The sequence below is a fragment of the Vigna unguiculata genome, chromosome 7 (assembly GCF_004118075.2).
Source record: "Vigna unguiculata cultivar IT97K-499-35 chromosome 7, ASM411807v1, whole genome shotgun sequence".
Taxonomy (NCBI): domain Eukaryota; kingdom Viridiplantae; phylum Streptophyta; class Magnoliopsida; order Fabales; family Fabaceae; genus Vigna; species Vigna unguiculata.
Window position 1 is genome coordinate 27,735,756 of NC_040285.1, and position 17,436 is coordinate 27,753,191.

Sequence of the window (17,436 nt, forward strand, 5' to 3'; positions counted from 1 at the left end):
CTAATATTCTGTTGTACAATTAAACTTAAAAATCTTAAGTAAATAAAACTATCAATAAAGGTCATACTTATATAGTATATGTAACTCACTTCCGAGGGTCAAGTTTAACCTAATTGAGCAGAAAAGTGAACAATACTTTCATTAGTTATAAAAATCACATAAATGAACTCTTTAGAAGAGAAAATTAATATCTAAAGAACACAAACTATATACATACTTTAAAGAGAGACATAATAATAAAACCACATATACTTGAATAATGAAACAATCTCAAACCATTGAATTTGAACCATCTAAAACATGGTACAATTCAGAAACTTTAACAAAATTTTACAAACTAATTTTCGCAAATTATATCAGAATTATCACAAGTTTATAGTTTAACTTAATAATACCATTGGAGAAGAAAATAGCAAGCCATGTTGAAAAAATGAAAAAAAATAAACAAATTGGGTATTGGAAATAAACGAGGGTTGCTCTTTGTTTTGTGATGACCTCACACTTGCATGCAGTTCAAATTTCTGCAGACCTAATCTTCCTATGTAATACCCACTTGTAATTTTTATATTAATTATTTAATATTTAATATTTATTTCTAGAAGGGAAAAAAGAAAAAAGACTGAGACGGCAAGCAATCAATCCCTTTGTGTGTATACTGTAGGAATTGCCAGTGTGGTCACCTGCCACTCATTCAGGACAAAATCAAACAATTTATTATTTAAAAATATAAAAGTATTTTATAATTTAAAAAAATCATATAACTATTTTATTTTATTCTAATCATTTTCGTCTTTCAGTTTAAATCTTAAGACACACGCTAATATAAAAAGGTAGGTACAATAGAAAAAAAAAAGGGGAAGAAAAAAAGGAAGGAGTAAAACCAGCTTGGCACAGCACAAAGTAGAACTGAGAATCAACGATGCTTGGAAAAGAGTGGTTTTGAAAAATGTGCGCCATTTAAACGCAATTGGAAGTAATATATTAATCTCAGTAATTAAGCATAATATATAAAGCCACCTAATGCTAATTGTAATGTTAATGCTAATACCATTTTCTAGTTGTGGCTGCTTACAACTTACAACATTGTAGGCAGTGTCGTACAGACACACATATATCATATTCTTATTATGTTATTGGTATGCATGAATAAAAACAAGCAATATCCCAATGTTCCACAATAATTAAAATATATTTGTAATTTTGTTCTCAGAAGAAGACTCTGTCTCTGTCTCTGTATCTGTCTTTGTCTCTGTTCGTCTCTCTGAAGGAATCGCTAAGGATCACATTCTTTTCAAGTTTAATTTCTGCTTCTGGGCACCTCTAAAGTTCTCTGCTTTTTTAGGGTTCCTTTGATTCTCAATTGGATTGCAATTGGGTGTGTCACTCTGCTTTGCCGAATTCATGCCACTGTAGTTGTTCATGGTAAGACTCATCAGCAGCATGCGATTTTGAATAAGATATCAAGGTGGATCTTTTTTTCTTCTGAAATGATGAATAGAGGTGGGGAGTTTGTTGAAACAAGTGCTTTTTTCTGGGTCGGGGATTACTGTATCATGTTGGAAAATCAGTTCAACTTATGTGTTGGAATGAATTCGGACGAAGTTTTTTTTTGGGGTGGGGGGTAGGTGTGGTGTTAATACAAATTCTGAAACCAAGGTTTTGTGTGATTTTCATTAACACAATGGTGCATTTTTCTCGTTAGTTTAAAAAAGTTTCGAATTTCAACCTTCGGTTTCGATCTCTGGAGCTTTTATTTTTCTCATTACTGTTTTCCTGATTTACCGGTGGCTTTAGTGACAGTGGTGTGAAGCTGTGACAGGACATCGATTAGTGCAAGAAAGAGATATAAAAAATGTCAATGTTCCTTTGCGTTTCTGCAATTGTAGCTTGTTTGGATTTCTTTGGGAACACTTTACTCACAAGTCATGATTCTCATTTTTTGCTAACTTTTCTCCTGCTATCTCCTCCAATTTCATGAGCCGAAACCTTTTCCTTGAAGTTTATTTACCCTGAGGAATTTCTCATGCGGGTTGTTGCTTATGTTGGGTTTGTGTTGTTGGTGTAACGGGGTGCACGGGGAGAGTGTTACCTTTAGTTTTACTATCACCAATTCACTATACATGCCTATTGCAATCTTTTGAAACCTTTCCCTTGTCATCCCAATCGAGAATTGGCACGGACCACACTTGTCATGTCTCAGGCCGTTCTTGTGATCTAGTTGCTTTTATGTCTGTATTTTTTTCCTCAGCCTCACGTTTGGCCCTGTGAATTTTTGGAACAGAGAATAGCAGAACTTTTGACCTGACCAGTGAAGAGTGAACTGCCAGGGCAAACGACAAGGTTAGTTGGATAAATCCTTTGTGCTTATTTTTAATTACGAGTTTAAGATTATGGAATGAGGAAAATAAATAAAGAAACGAGAATCATTAATGCTGCTGAAATGGCCTAATAAAAAAACTGAATGCTGTCAAATAAAGTACATGTCAGTTTTAAAATAATATTGGAGAGATCCGGTACAACTTAAAATGTATTGCCGCTCGTGAGTAACCTACTACCACTTCTTTGTTGGTTGACATTTAATTACTCATGTTAGTGGCTTTTTACTGTTAGTTTACCTCTAAGTTTTGAGTTTTGTCTAAGCTTTTTGAACTTTCATTGATGAATAGTCATCTTTGTTTCTAGAATATATCTGAGACTGTGATACTTGTATCTCTGTGTGTCTTAATGTCAGAGACAATAGAAACTCGTTGTGTGCACAGAGACACTAAATTTTTGGTGGTGATTCACTGTGTCTTCCTTGTATCAGCTGGTCTAGTACTCAGGATATGGGCTGCTTCGTCTCCACTCCAAAGGATTCTAGTGGAAATAGAAGAAGACCAGGGAGTATCGGGGAGGTTTCTGTGTATGTTCCCGGTCTAAGAATTCCTAAACCTGTTGATTTTGCCCAGTCACTTGGTGATTACTTGTCCAAGAATATAGTGGAACGCTTGTCTGCGCTTAGAACTCGTATAGTCGTAATGGCTGGTCAAGAAGGGCCTACAATTACGAGAACAAAAAGGAAAAGTGCCACCCAACATGGTTAGTACTAGCAAGGATGAATCATTTTTATAGTGAATGAGTAGCTCAAATTTAATGATGCATCACACAATTTCATACTCAGGAGGTTCAACACTGGCTGATCTTCAGCAGGCTCTTGAAGACTACTTGCCAGTACTTTTAGGATTAGTCGAAAATGGTAAAACATGTTTTAGCCTATTCATACTTGATGAATGTTCTCTCCACAACTTGTTCTGATTAATAGCTTATCTTTATTGTGCAGGAAGCCATTTACAATACAAAATACAATTTGCTTGGGTGAATCAAGAGGATGATGCAGAGGTAATTCCTACGTTTTTAGTTCATGTGTTTCTGCTTTGATTTGTGTGTTTATCTGTATCTGTATACAATATAATGCTGATAATTTTCTATCTGCTCCATTTTTTGTTTGTTTGTTGATGCAACTGCATTTTTCCAGGAAACAGCCATGTCAAATGCCTGGTATGAAGTGTTGTCAGTTTTGCACTTGATGGCTACACTATCATTATCACAGGCCAATTTATTACTTCTTCCCAGAATGTCCACTGATGGTCATCAGCCTAAAGTATCAGAAGGTGAGTATTGAGATTTTCTTTGCACATGTCGACATATTCCTTGTAACTTGGCTGGTAATCTTATTGTTTTTACATCAAACAACCAAAATACATTGGATAAAAATAATTCCAATCGGAAACACCTGTTTAATATCTTGTGGTTTTCAGTTAATCATGTTTCTGCTTTGTTTGTGATTTTGTGGTTATATGGAATCTGTAGTCTCTATTGACTAGTGTGTACTTATCAGTTTCTATTTGAAGTTTGAAGAAAGATAATTCTCTATTTCATTCTTTGTTCAGTCTTGTTTTTTCATTGCCTATGCAGTAAATAATTCGAATTTGGATTCTCTGTTGAGTTTTTGTGTTGTTCCTCTATGTGTCTTTAAAATATCTTAATGGTTAATAGGTTATTGATTTTGAAAATTTAAAATATATTAAAAAGATATTTAAAGTATCAACATAATGTATTTTTAGTACTCAGCAAAGAACAACACCTAAAAATTCAGTAGAGAATTTAGACTCAAATAATTCATTGCAGTTCTTCGTGTTCATGTCCAGTTATTATAATTTGGCATGGAAATTTCATCATCTTATTGACAGAATAGTACAAAATTTCCTGTAACTTTTTTCACATGTTGGTTATATATTGTGGTAGCTGATTAAATGGAAACAAATTTTTTAATTGTCTTATGTGCTGCAACACTCTGTTTCTAATGATTCTGCTTCATATTACCTTTATGTATATCATTACTTTTGGAAGTATGAACTTTTGGTTGTTTACTAACAGAAAGCAGACGAGCTTCTGTTGATATCTTCTTAAAGGCAGCTGGGTATCTTGATTGCGCTGTAAGGCATGTTTTTCCACAGTTGCCTGCCGAGCTCAGGTTTGTACACATGCAATACAATCAGTTGACTGAACAGTTTTTTGTAATCTATCTTCATTTTTATTTTTTTTATCACTCTTCTCACTGTTAATTTGATTTTAGGAGAAATTTACCAGTAGACCTTGCAGAAGGAGTTCTCCGTGCACTTTGTTTGCAAGCATTGGGGCAGGTATTATATTTTTTGCCTTGTAAAAGAATTATGAATTGATAACCATTACATTAACCGATGTTTCTTGTATGTTATAAATATTTATGGAGCCAAACTTCTTATCCATCATTCTTTTGCGAAGTTATGTTGCATTTTCTGGAAATGATTAATGGAATTAGCTTTGCAAAGTTATTTATATATTTGCTTTTAAAATCGGAAATGGACCAGGCCTAACTCGATCCCAAATATAGCTCAGAAGAAAGGTTTGTCCAAGTCATTATAAAAGATCCTTTGTCTTTTGGGCATTTTCTGGGACGGTGTGGAATCTTAATACATTCCCATTATGCACAAAGTTGGACATTTGGGATGTGGAGTTTTCAAGAGTGGATATTTGATGGTAGCCTAACATCAAATAGGCTCTAATATTAAATTACAAATCCATTACTTAAAATGTTTAAGTTTTTTGAAGGAGACTCATTAATGTTTTTCATACTTTTTACATCTCTTACTCTAGTCCACCTTGTACTGAAATTTGCTTTATATTTAGAAGAATATGGGAATGTCTGGTCAAACTCTAGACTACTTAGTCACAAACTAAGACTTTGATACTTCCCCATAAACTAATTTGGCCTTAAGAATGGACTATGCTTGACTTAACCACCAAAGCTTGCTTAAGTAAGGAATTAACACATTCTTGACGTCATAAACTTGACTTATGAGGTGTGAAGTTTGCTAGACTTAACATATGTGAGTGCACCATCATCATGGGTGGGATAGGCCTTATATATTCTTGGGAAGTGTGAGTTTTAGGTTTAACTTAATCTCACAAAACTCTTTGTCACACCGAGGATTGAACATGGGTGGGTAATATCAGGTGTCGTGATATGACATAACTGAATCTTATAAAGTGTGGGTTTTCGGCCTAACTGAATCTCACAAGTGACTTGTAGGGTGAAATTTGCATCCAGTTGTATATCTGTAGTCAATATGGGATTGTCAACAAATATCTTATTTTAAACCAACTAACCAAGAAGCTTCGGCTATTGGGTGAGAGTACATAAATGTTTACTATTTTCATAATGCTGTCATGTATCATAAAATTGCTCAAATCATTTGCTTTGTGTTAAAGTTTGCTAGACTGCATGACTTAATAACAATGCTACAATGCTTGAGTTTTTCTTTTAGTGAATGATGCTTTTAGTGGCGTGTCACGGGAATTGTTATGGTTGATGTAAAGAGAATACAAAGACAAACAACCTTGTTGTATTAGATGATGCAATGAGAACATAGTAGAATTAATGACCAAATATTATACGACTAGTTTTATGCTTCCTATATTCTTCTATTCTTTTCTTTTATGAAGATAAAACTGCCATTGTAATCAGAGAAAAAGGGGTTATGGGCCCAAGATAATCTGCTCTTGCTTAGAGCAAGGCACATTTGCCCAACACTGTGAGCACCATTCAAATCGAGATTCAAGTAAAAATTCTGTGCTTTACAGATGCTTTTTCCACTTAAAATCTGTTACCATTCTTCAATTTAATCTTCCACATTAGGTGGGCCATTCAAAAGTTTTTGGTCCAGCAGATTTCACAAATGTTTATAGAAATATTGAAAGTGGATATGTATAAATTTGCTCATAGTAAGGCTAGTAATAGAAATTTTTTCATTTTAAGCTTGTAGACGAGTAATAGTCAAAGTTCTTATGTTGAGTAATTGAATCTGAGAACCATGTGTTTGACTTTTAAGTATATTAGTTCATGCCTTTGTTGCCATAATCTAGGAGAATGAATTGGCAAAGGTGAAAATAAAGGAGTAAACTTTTAGTTGTTGTGTGTTGCATCAATTGTCCCATGGTAGGGTTAGGTGAGGCAAGTCACAATAAAAAAGTTTGATTTTTAGCGGTGTAATTGTTGAGGGGGATATTGTTACAGGATGTATGAATTGTTTTGTGGTGGAGGTCAGGTAAACCAAATCTTAATTAAATAATGGTGTTCAAGTCACTATGTTCTTATTGTGTGACTATAAACTATAGTTTTTAGTCTAGTGGTAAGTTCTTGAGAAAGAAATGTTTGTCATTTTAGTATTTACCTCAAATTTCAAGTCAACTCTTAGGTCCATTGATATATAAATTATAAAATAAAAATTTTATGAATTGAGGGTGAAATTTAAAGCTAACAAGGGACAAAAAGGGGGACATTGTGATTTGTGATTACAATCATTGTGTAAATCCATGAGGGTTGCTATCATTTCAATTGAATTCATTGTGTAAATTGCTTTGGGTTTTGTATTAATTAGCATATTAGATTAAAATTTATAGATCTATAGATGCATTTTTCCATTTAAGAATTTGTGTAATTCAAAACCGTAGTTGAGTATATATGACTCTGCTACCGGGGGTAATGCCATGTAAAACATTAACAACACTGCATAGAAGACTGGAGAAGGGGTTCAATATATAGATTTAGATACCTTTCCCACCCATTTTATCTCACATCTATTTTGGGTATACTTGTTTATTTTTATGTTTTAATAGGGTGTAGATATTCAACTTGGAATGGCAATTGATAGTACCAAAGCTACTCTCGCAGTGAAGCGTAGACTTGCATGTGAGATGGTGAAATATTGGCAGCAGGTACAAATGCAAAGTTTTCAATTGTTCTAATTAATGCATTTCAAATATTCATTGACATATCTAATGGAGTTATGGTAACCGTCATTTTATTGCTGGTGCATTTTATTTTTGAACATTTAATACAAATTTCTTTTTCCTTTTTTCCATGGTGGGGTATAAGGTGTGTAAAGAATGCTAGAACTTGTACTTGAGCATGTGACCTTTTCTATATAAATTAAAGTTCTTTTAACTCTACAAATCTTAATCAATTCAAATGACTGAATATCGTTGTCCTTTTCTGGTTTTGCATTGTGTACGTTCTCTTGCATGATTTCTGTTCTGTTGATAGATTTGTTGGTTTCTTTCCAAAAGAATTTCAAAGCCAAGTAACTAACCTGCAACTGTTCATTCTCAATTTATCTTTTATTCTCTCTGTTCCATACCCAATTTCTGATGGGATCTCCAACATGTTTCTCTTCGTTCTGAAACAATAGCATTTTTTCCCTTAGACAAATCTTTGCTTTAATTCTATATACCCAGTATGAGTATGCATATGTGATCATTACCAGCATACATAACTTTATTCACACTTTTCATTTTGCAGGCTCAAGATAATATTATGAACCTTCCACTAGCAAATGGTTGGGGTGAAAAACATCGTCTCTTTGTTAAATGGAAGTATGTTGAGGCAAAGGTTTGTGTTTTTTATCCACAGTTATTTGTATCTTCCTATTTAATTCTTATGAATTTCTTTATAGTAGTACAACTAGAGTGGAATTTTGTGGTTACTGACTGCCTTGTGCTCATAAATGCAGTTGAAGCTATTTGATTTATTCTTATATTTTATGCTCTTAATCTTACTTAATGAGACCTTGAACGGCTCAGCTACTTTTAATATATGGTGTTTCTTTTGATTTTAGCATGCTCATGCACAATTTAGGAACAATATTCATATGTATATTGTAATGATTTATAGGCTGCAGCATATTATTATCATGGATTGATTCTTGATGAGGGAAACACGGAGAAATCGCATGGAATGGCCGTAGCTGCTTTACAAGCTGCTGATGAGTATTTCAAAGAAAGTAAGAAGCTGTGTGAAACATTTCATGCAGCACCACCATTATCAAGGTTATTCATAATATTCCCTTAAACAAACTGATTTGTTTTTATGCTGTTATGTTATGTTATCTTCAGAAAAAAGAGTTATACTAATTTTTAGTCGATGTTTAAATCACAAGTCACGTGTCTAATATATAAAGTGTTACCATCCTTAACCATGTTTATCCCATTTTTTTGAATGAGTGTTCAAATTCCACATCATCAATCGTCAAGTTGTCTACGAGCTGAACCTAATCATTGAGATGTCATGCCAGGGTGCTGATTCATCCATCTTTCAAACTACAAGAAAACCTAAGAAGAGTAGGCCGAAGAAGACTAATACTAAATCCTCTAAAGTAAAAACTTCTAAAAATTAAAGACTTTTTTCGGATGTGAGAGGATTGATTAATGATAAAGTTTTTAATGTGCTGAAAATTTTGCCTTTTTCCTGGTATATGAAGTTCAAAGTAGTTTTCAAAGTGTGATGTAATTTTATCTTGGATTTGGTGTGGTATTTCCATTTTTTTTTAATAAAATCTTCATGTAATGACAACGATGCGTTATTTGGAAGTTCTGTTAAAAGAGAAAATCATTTTTGGCTGTAGTATTATTTTTCATGGTCCATCTAACTGGCAGTCATGGTGCAGAAATCCACCACTTTGGGGGACAATGAAATATCTTTTCGAGAAAATTCCTAAGGATACTTCAAGCAAGGTGCGAGTAAACCGTGATCTGTATACCTATGAGAGGTAAACTTTAGTGCATCAGTAAATTGTTGCATAAATGGAATTTCATAGTTGGTAATGATTTTTGACTAATGCAAAGTGAAGTAGATGACTGATAAAATCATGCGTTTTTGTGTCAATGTTTATTACAGAATCATGGAAACAGCACCAACATTGCCTGATTTTGCCTTGGCTTTAAAACCAGATGAGTATCAACTTCCTCAGGTGGATTCCTCTTGGAGAACAGAAAATGTGAAAGGGGGACAAAGTGGTGCCACAGATCTTCTCAATGGATGATCACAAATGAAAATTGATTAAACCATATAAATTTGCAGATCTCAGATGCCAGCTTATCAGAAAAAAGGATGCACATCAACTCCAAGCTCAGAAGGGTGATTTTCCAATGCTTTGTCAATAGTTGAAAATTAACTATTTCTGACTGTGTCAACCTTTTCCCTCGTTTTTTTCTCCATAAATTGATTCCCTCCTCCACAATATTTGAAAAAAGAAGGCCTGCAAGTGGAAATAGAGCTTCAAGTTGCGTTTAATGTAAATTGTTTACTTTAGGAAAAGAAAGGGTTTCCTTGTCAAATAATTATGGACATTACTGTTTTGGTTCTGCGTCAAATCTGTCAAATCCTCCATTTGTCAAACAAAGTTGTACAACTGATTGTGTGTATAGACTTGTGCATTGCAGAGAAAATATGGTTGCTTGTGTTAAAATTCGAAAGAATTTTCAATGCAAGGGAATTTATGTCTGTGTTAACAGGTTATCTAGATATGTTAGTAGCATTCTTGACAATTTAACAATATGAACTTGACATTTTATCAAACATTGGTGTGGCATGTCTATCAAGCCCTCCATGTAGATGCGTTATTTTGATCAGTATTATTTTTAAAAAAATTAAAATTAATGAAATAAGAATAGAAATATATCAATTTCGAAGCTGAACCTTTATAGATTTAATTCTACCTTGTAAGTTGTAACTCACTTTGTCACGTAATTTTCTTAAATGAAACGTTATTTTCTTGGACACCATCTGATGCTAAGAAAACTATACTATTTTTTATCGCCTTCAAAAATACTCACTGAGTTTGGCCTATACCTTTGAAGATGTTGCCACTTTCAGAAAAAATAAAATAAAAATTGCCGTTTAATCCAATGTACCGTGTATTGTTTGTAGACTTCTCACTGACCGAATAAGGTTATATATATATATATATATATATATATATATATATATATATATATATATATATATATATATATAATAGCATTTCTGTTCCTATAATCATAATAATGATTCAATGTTTTTTTTTCTATTTATTTTCCTTTAATGGCCTTTGTGTTTTAAAATGACAATGAATAATTCACTCTTCATTATCCAATAACAAGGACAAAATGAGTTTTTTCTAAAAATATGTAGACCTAATCTTTTTAAAGAAATATACGGAGAGTTAAATATAAATAGACAAAAACATTGAATCATCTAGGAATAAAAAAAATATTAAGCTTGGGGTTATTTGGGCAAATATTTGTTAGAAAAGGAAATTTAAAAAAAAACAATCGTCAATGCTGAACATAATTCACTTGAGGTTCGGATATTATTGCCCAAAAGATCAACAATCCCTATTTCCACAATGGCCAGGGAACATAAAAGAGGAAAATAAATTAAATCTCCCATATTCGAGTAGTGTTATGTATATAAACTAAATGATACAACTATCAGAATCCAGGGACTTTTCACCTCTAGAAACAGATCTAATATACTCATACTTGTTCATCGAAAGAGAACTGAATGGTACGAAATTCACGATACACTTCTAAATCTGTTAGATTCCTATTCTTTATGTGTTAATAAGAAGGTTAAATGGGAGAGAAGTTCTCAACATATTGCTTCAATATCTTTCAGCTGCCGTAACAAAATGCAATCTACTCTGCTGTGCCATTTGTATCATCTCCTTCAGTCAATTGCTTTTGCTTCTCTTGTTCCACTGTTCAAAAAAAGCATTGTAGTGACTCCAGATTCATTAGAAGGCACAAGACTACACAAGTAATTCAGATGACGTAGTATTTACAGAATAAAACTAACACAGACGATAGAAAAATTAAGAGCAGTTCTCTTATTCAACTAAATAGAATATGGATAAATTATTTGCATACTTATGGCCAGCGTAAACGAAAGACCCTATAAGATTTGCAATTCATAAAACTAATTTTAGTAGTCACATATACTAGATTCACATAGTACCTAGATGGCATCCTGTGACCGTGTCTCATGTGATCTATGTATCCAACCTAACTTCACCTAGTGGAATAAGATTTCTTTTAGTTTTTAATGTATTAATTTTATTCTTTAGGTTAAAGTTAATAGATTCTTAACGTTTGTGATTCAAATTGCATGATGTGATACGATTTAGCAAGCAAATAATTCATAATTTCATATCATTTGATAAGTCACAAACGATTTTCAATCATGCAATACGTGCATGAGTTGACGTGATTCTATATCGTTGATATGAATTGCTCGACTCAACATGATTCTTTCAGAAAGTAAAAATTCAAGTTTAAGTTGTTAGAAGAGATTGAAGGAGCACAACGAAGGCCCCATTATTTGGCTTTGTTATCAATTTTCTGCAGGCAATCACTCGATGTCTCCTAGTTGGTTGTTTGCCATTCTTTCCGATTGAGTTTGGGGTAAAATGAATCCAAACAGAACTGAGCCAACCTAATATAATTTGGGTTCAGCAATGACCTGATTGGGTCAGCTATATATTCTTCTTTTAAAAATCGAAAAAATGAGCTATGGGGAAATTAGTAAAAATCAATAGGTAATAGGGGTTAGTACCAGGTTGGGGTCAACGGGCTGGCCGATGCACGCTAATAAAATGGAACACACTGGAAGGGCCCCGGTTTGAGAACGGGATTGAGAAGGTCAGGTCACACAAAATACAATATTATCGTTGTATTTGCACCTGATTGAGTTGTCATTCATTTATCTGCTGGTTAATTTGGGTGCGTATCTCACTCTCAAGAGAGAAGATTATTTTATTATATAAGAGTGCATTAATAATATTATGTACCATTAAACAAATACATGCATGTGTCATTGTTGCATTCTCATCGAAGGTGCTATTCTACTTGGCTCCTTGCTACATGGAATGACAACTTGCTTGTCGTACCATCAACCTATTTGATCATATATTTTGTTTTTTGATATTTTTTGGTAAAATGTTTTTAAAGCAGTGCTACTTTAGTCAAACAACCACAATTCAAAAATCAAATGGTGATTGATTTACATACAATTTGAATTGTGATTTGATAACCTCAGTTTAAACACGAGCTAGTCCTACTTATTTTCAACAAATGTTAAGGAAATAAAGATCCAAATATAATTAATCGAGACAGAATGCACTTCCATTTCAGTCTTTTAAGTTAGCCTCAACAAATGTTTAGTTTTCGGTCCTACTTCCAAAACTTCTATTTGTTTTTAGTAAAACCTTGTAGCTAGCAAAAATATCACCTTGTCCTAAACACTAACTCTATTTCATTGACTAGCATAAATTGCCTACATAACACACAAGTGGCAAGAACTTGCCAGACAAACATTTGGGTCTTCCTATTTGGAAAAGAGAAAGACATCAATTGTATTTCTATTCTTCCTTCTGTCATTCCCTTCCATAACCTTTAGCAAGTTTAGGAGACCGAAATAATCTCTTATCATAATGCTCACCAACCGATCCACCATTTTTCTAAATATCAACCCACAGGAGCGAAGTAAAAAGTAGCCAGCAGCAGTGAACTAAAAATGCTTTCCTAAATGAAGCAGCGCCTTCGATACAAAAAAAGAAAAAATTGACGGAAAGAAAACAAAATAAACACCATTTTGTTTTACAGCACTATGATTCAAATATCATCACAAACAATTTGTTTAATCTTTCAACAGGAATTTAGCATTTTGGGCAAAAGTGAAGACACAAATAAAAGAAACAAGGAAACCAAAAGCAAACACCAGGGACAGATAGCATACTTTTCCAGCATTAATCAGTAGTTTGCAAGGAAAACCATCGGACAGTATTTTCAGATTGCATGAAGATTCAAGTCATGAAACAAGGTGTCATAGAAAATTAACAAAACTAAGGGAAAGTACCCATAACCATTCACCACACAGTAGATATCTATCACCGGACAACACAATTAGGGAATAAGGGCATGCGTAAACGTACCCATGAGTTGATAGAGAGCCTTCTGAGTTCGCTTCTCCAGCTTATCAAGCTTCTTCTGCACATCTCTCCGCAGGTCCCAGTTAGGTTTCTTCGGAGCAATATTCAGAAACGGATCCTAATTTTTTTTTTTGTGCAAAAAAAAAATACATATTACAAAACGAAGAGACAAAGAAAAATAATGACGGATTAACCAACGGAGTACGCAATAGAGTAGTACCTCCTGAGCCTGAGGTTCGGGTGGAGGCACATCGACAGGGTCTTCGAACTTTGGGAGCACCGCCGGGGCAAGCTTCCCTTCCTGAAGGTTCTTGTCATGAGGAACGTAGTTACGAAACTTCATTCTGCAACGCAATTTCAAGAACCGTAAGTGTTTTTTGTGTATCAGAGAAAGAGAAGCATCGAAGGTGGACATATACTCACTCTTGTTGTTGATCTTCTTCTTCTTCAGCATCGTCGTTGTCCTTTGGTTCGGGAACACTGGACAACTCCTGAGCGGCTCTGAGAGCTAGGAGTCTCTCGCGACGGGAAGCAACGCTTTGCTCGATCGAATCCTCTTCACTACCCATTTTTTCCTCAATCAAAATTTCTTCTACAATCTCTCTCTCTCTCTCTCTCTCTCTGTGTATTTGCGTATACACAAACCCTAATTCTTCTTCTACTCTGTACACAAAACCCTAATCTTTCTCCACACTCACAACATCAACAACTTCAAATGCAATCGCCAATCTCCTACCCAGTGCCTACTGTTCAATTCACCTGTCTCCGTTTTTTCTTTATATCGGTATTTTATTTTATAATTTAAAAGAATGTAATAAAGAAATTATATTTTGAACCTATAATTAATAATATAAATAAATGCTTAAATACCTTTTTGGTTCTCATTTTGTTTGTTGCGGATGGTCATCATCTTGACAGAATGTTTAAAATGATCATCATTCAATGTTTATAATGGTTCCTCATTCTCGTAATTCGTATTTTATTTGGTCGTTTTCTGTAACGCCGTTTAAATAATTAACGGAACATTGTACAAGTGGCATAGTTTGTATTAGGGTGTGTTACATGTGGTTTGTATCAGGGTGTGTTACATGTATGATAATTAGATATTTGGGGATAAATAAGTGGCGAGGGTTTTGGTAAGGGATCTTTGGACAGTTGGTGAGTTTTGACAATCTTATTCCTCATTCCCAATTGGTGTTGTTACAATCTTCTTCTTTCTGCAATCCAATTATAAAGAAGATTGTAAGAAGAAGAAGATTGCAGCAACACTAGTTGAGAATGGAGGAATAAAATTGCCAAAACTCACCAACTGCCCAACATTCCTTACTAAAACCCTAACTTACTTATTTATCCCCAAATATCTAATTACCCCATCTGTACAGTACAATACAAACCCTAATACAAACCGTGCTACCTGTACAATGCTCCGTTAATGATTTAAACAACGTTACAGAAAATGATCAAATAAAACACAAATTGCGAAAATGAGGACCATTCTAAACATTCGGTACGAATGAAGACCATTTTAAACATTCTGTCAAAATGAGGATCATCCGCAACAAACATTACGAAAATGAGAACCAAAAAGGAATTTAAACCTATAAATAATGTAATACAATGTTTTTAAGATAAATATGAAACGAAGTAATTTGAATAATTTGCATGAATTTTTTAAGTATACATTAGGGAGTGTTTTTTTATATTAAAAAAAAAAATCAACATGCAGTCATTTTTTTGGTACAATTTGGAACAATTATTTTTGCATACATCTAGTAGTTTTAAATTGGTTAATGTGATCTATTTTTCTTAAATATGAGTGTTGTGTAAAAAAAAATCAATAGGATTAATCTTTCATTGGGAATGTTAAATTCTAATATTTTATATAAATATTTACAAATATCCATTAATGTAACATTTATGAAATTTTGTAATTAAGTTTCAAATGAAAAATTTTCCATTTTATATAAGTATTTCTTTTACTCTTAAAAATATCTTAAATATACCAAACATGTTATGATATTTGTAACATTTTCTGTCGTAGTTATTTTACTTCCTTTTCTCTTCCTTCATTTGGAGGAAGTTTGATTTGACTTTCTATGTTTTATTTTTGTAGCAAGTTCTTGTCACAGAATCTTGAAACGACTATCCACTTCATTAATATAATGTCAAAATCAAGAATGATAAAAGATAGAAAATAAAAAAATTGTATGAACTGCTGCAATAATATAGTGTAAGAAATATGAAAAATCTTTGATGGACACCCCATGCTGATAGACACTCTCAAAGAGGAAGAAGAAAAAAAAATACAGAGATAATAGCTGGTGATATAAAGACATTGGGTCTTCGTTTCATGGAGTATCCAAAATCTAGAACTCAAAATATCCATGAAAGAATCAGAAGTCTTTCAATCATAAAAGAAAAAAAGAATACAAACAAATGAGATGAAGCAAGGGAAACTCTCTCAGAATGGAATCAAAGTTTCATTCTGAATTTACAGTTGCTAGCCTTGATGCTTATGAGATTATTAGATGATAAGCTATCCACCACCAACAGGCATTCTCCCAAGACTCTGATCTTCATCAGCTTCAACCTCCCAAGTTTGATGGCGATTGGCGCATGGACCTTCAGATCCAATGGAATGCGTCCTGTCTGCTGTTGCTGCTGCAGTGCCGTCATTAAGGTGCTTCCAGACTGCACTTGACCACTCAAAGACACATCGAGCACTGTTTTGTTCTGGTGACCTTGGTAGAACTGGGGCAGTGACCCTTCACAAAGCCTTGTGTTTGTGTACCACACACTTAACTTTCCACCCTTTTCATAGTAGATACCAATCTTCTTGTTTGGGTTGTTTGCTGTGATCTTCACATCAAACTTTGCATACAGACTCATGTCAAAGTTAAGCCTCAGATCACTTATCCTGAGAGTGTCAACTGAGTAATCTGGAAGTTTTGGTTTGAAGACTAGGTAAAGGATTCCAACAATTGCAGCCAAGATAATGAGGAGGAGAACAAACACGCTTATTGTCCAACACATGCACTTGCAAAAACAGCTTCTTTTCCGTGGTTTAGAGTATACTGCTGGCACAGAACGTAGCAGTGGAGGATGGTGTAAAGGGATACCCTTTTCTGATCTTGAGGAGCCTGGAGGTACCAATGGGGTTGTTGGGGGAGCTGGTGCTTCCCCTTCCATAGGGTGGATCCTCAGTCTCTGATGATCTGCCATGAATAGGAGTTATTTACTGAGTGGTGTTCTTTCTCAAATTTTGTGATGGCAAACACAGTTTTATTTCTAGCTCGTGTTGCTGCTCCTATATAAACACACTTTTTTGACTTCTAAATATGAAAAATGCTATTGGAAATTGGATTGATTGGCCTGTAAAAAGGTACAGTGGTGTGGTTACCTTCCTCACCTACAAACGGCATGTTATTTACCGAAATAGATCAGTGGTAGTTCATCTGCATATTGACTCTGCTGTATTGTGTTGCGTCAGATACAAGAGTTCCCTTTTACATTTTCTTTCAACCAGGCCACGACATCTGTAAAGATGCATGTTGACAGACACGTGAGCATTAAGCCATAATAACGGTATACAGACTTCAAACCTTTGTAATTGTGGTATTACTTAATTGTATTGTTATTCTTCTAGAATTTTTGCACTTTCATGATTTTGCCACAATGCTTTATGCAGCAAGCATGATCATTTCGACAGTAAGAAATGCATGGCAAGAGCTGGTAATTCTTGCAACAAATGAGGAGATAGACGTATTGACGTTCTTTCAAACTTGCTTTGCAGTAAAGGAAACCTTACTTGCCCATTAAGGCTACTTTTTCACACTTTACAAAAAGGACATTATGGTATATAGGTAAATACTATTAGGTCTAAACGAAAACTTAACCAAGCTATTAGTTGACTTCAATTGGGGTCTGTGGATGTTCCTTAGAACCAAACAAACAGTGTCTATAACTACGAACCTAGGGAGGTAGTTTAGACCTCGTGCGCAGAATTCTCAATACACCTTCAGCAAACTGTTTGAGACTAAACAACTTGTTTTACTATTATATCAAGATAAAGCTACGTAAAAAATAGTTTGGAAGTTGTATAGCAGGTTAA

The 17,436-nt window shown here is 34.0% G+C and overlaps 3 protein-coding genes across 5 annotated transcripts; 1 reads left to right on the plus strand and 2 right to left on the minus strand.

Moving 5' to 3' along the window:
- The first annotated feature begins 1,052 nt into the window (after positions 1–1,052).
- Positions 1,053–9,867, plus strand: LOC114190388. Of its 2 annotated transcripts, none has more exons than XM_028079246.1 (13): positions 1,053–1,422; positions 2,282–2,340; positions 2,732–3,078; positions 3,161–3,235; positions 3,320–3,378; positions 3,515–3,650; positions 4,417–4,513; positions 4,616–4,682; positions 7,198–7,296; positions 7,880–7,969; positions 8,252–8,406; positions 9,024–9,125; positions 9,254–9,867. In XM_028079246.1, exons 3-13 carry the CDS (start codon positions 2,826–2,828, stop codon positions 9,396–9,398), a joined length of 1,278 nt encoding a protein of 425 aa, XP_027935047.1. In that variant the 5' UTR covers positions 1,053–1,422; positions 2,282–2,340; positions 2,732–2,825; the 3' UTR covers positions 9,399–9,867. The 2 variants fall into 2 exon arrangements, with proteins under 2 accessions (XP_027935047.1, XP_027935046.1); XM_028079245.1 differs by having other exon boundaries at positions 1,054–1,422; positions 2,807–3,078.
- Positions 9,868–10,684: 817 nt separating this feature from the next.
- LOC114190389 (coiled-coil domain-containing protein 12) lies at positions 10,685–14,090 on the minus strand. Its single transcript, XM_028079247.1, has 4 exons — positions 13,749–14,090; positions 13,546–13,669; positions 13,329–13,443; positions 10,685–11,096 (listed from the first exon to the last, which is right to left on the minus strand). Exons 1-4 carry the CDS (start codon positions 13,892–13,894, stop codon positions 11,035–11,037), a joined length of 447 nt encoding a protein of 148 aa, XP_027935048.1. The 5' UTR covers positions 13,895–14,090; the 3' UTR covers positions 10,685–11,034.
- A 1,461-nt stretch (positions 14,091–15,551) lies between these two features.
- On the minus strand, positions 15,552–17,409 carry LOC114192806 (NDR1/HIN1-like protein 6). Of its 2 annotated transcripts, none has more exons than XM_028082627.1 (2): positions 16,735–17,409; positions 15,552–16,540 (listed from the first exon to the last, which is right to left on the minus strand). In XM_028082627.1, exons 1-2 carry the CDS (start codon positions 16,745–16,747, stop codon positions 15,798–15,800), a joined length of 756 nt encoding a protein of 251 aa, XP_027938428.1. In that variant the 5' UTR covers positions 16,748–17,409; the 3' UTR covers positions 15,552–15,797. The 2 variants fall into 2 exon arrangements, with proteins under 2 accessions (XP_027938428.1, XP_027938427.1); XM_028082626.1 differs by having other exon boundaries at positions 16,726–17,409.
- Positions 17,410–17,436: the final 27 nt, after the last annotated feature.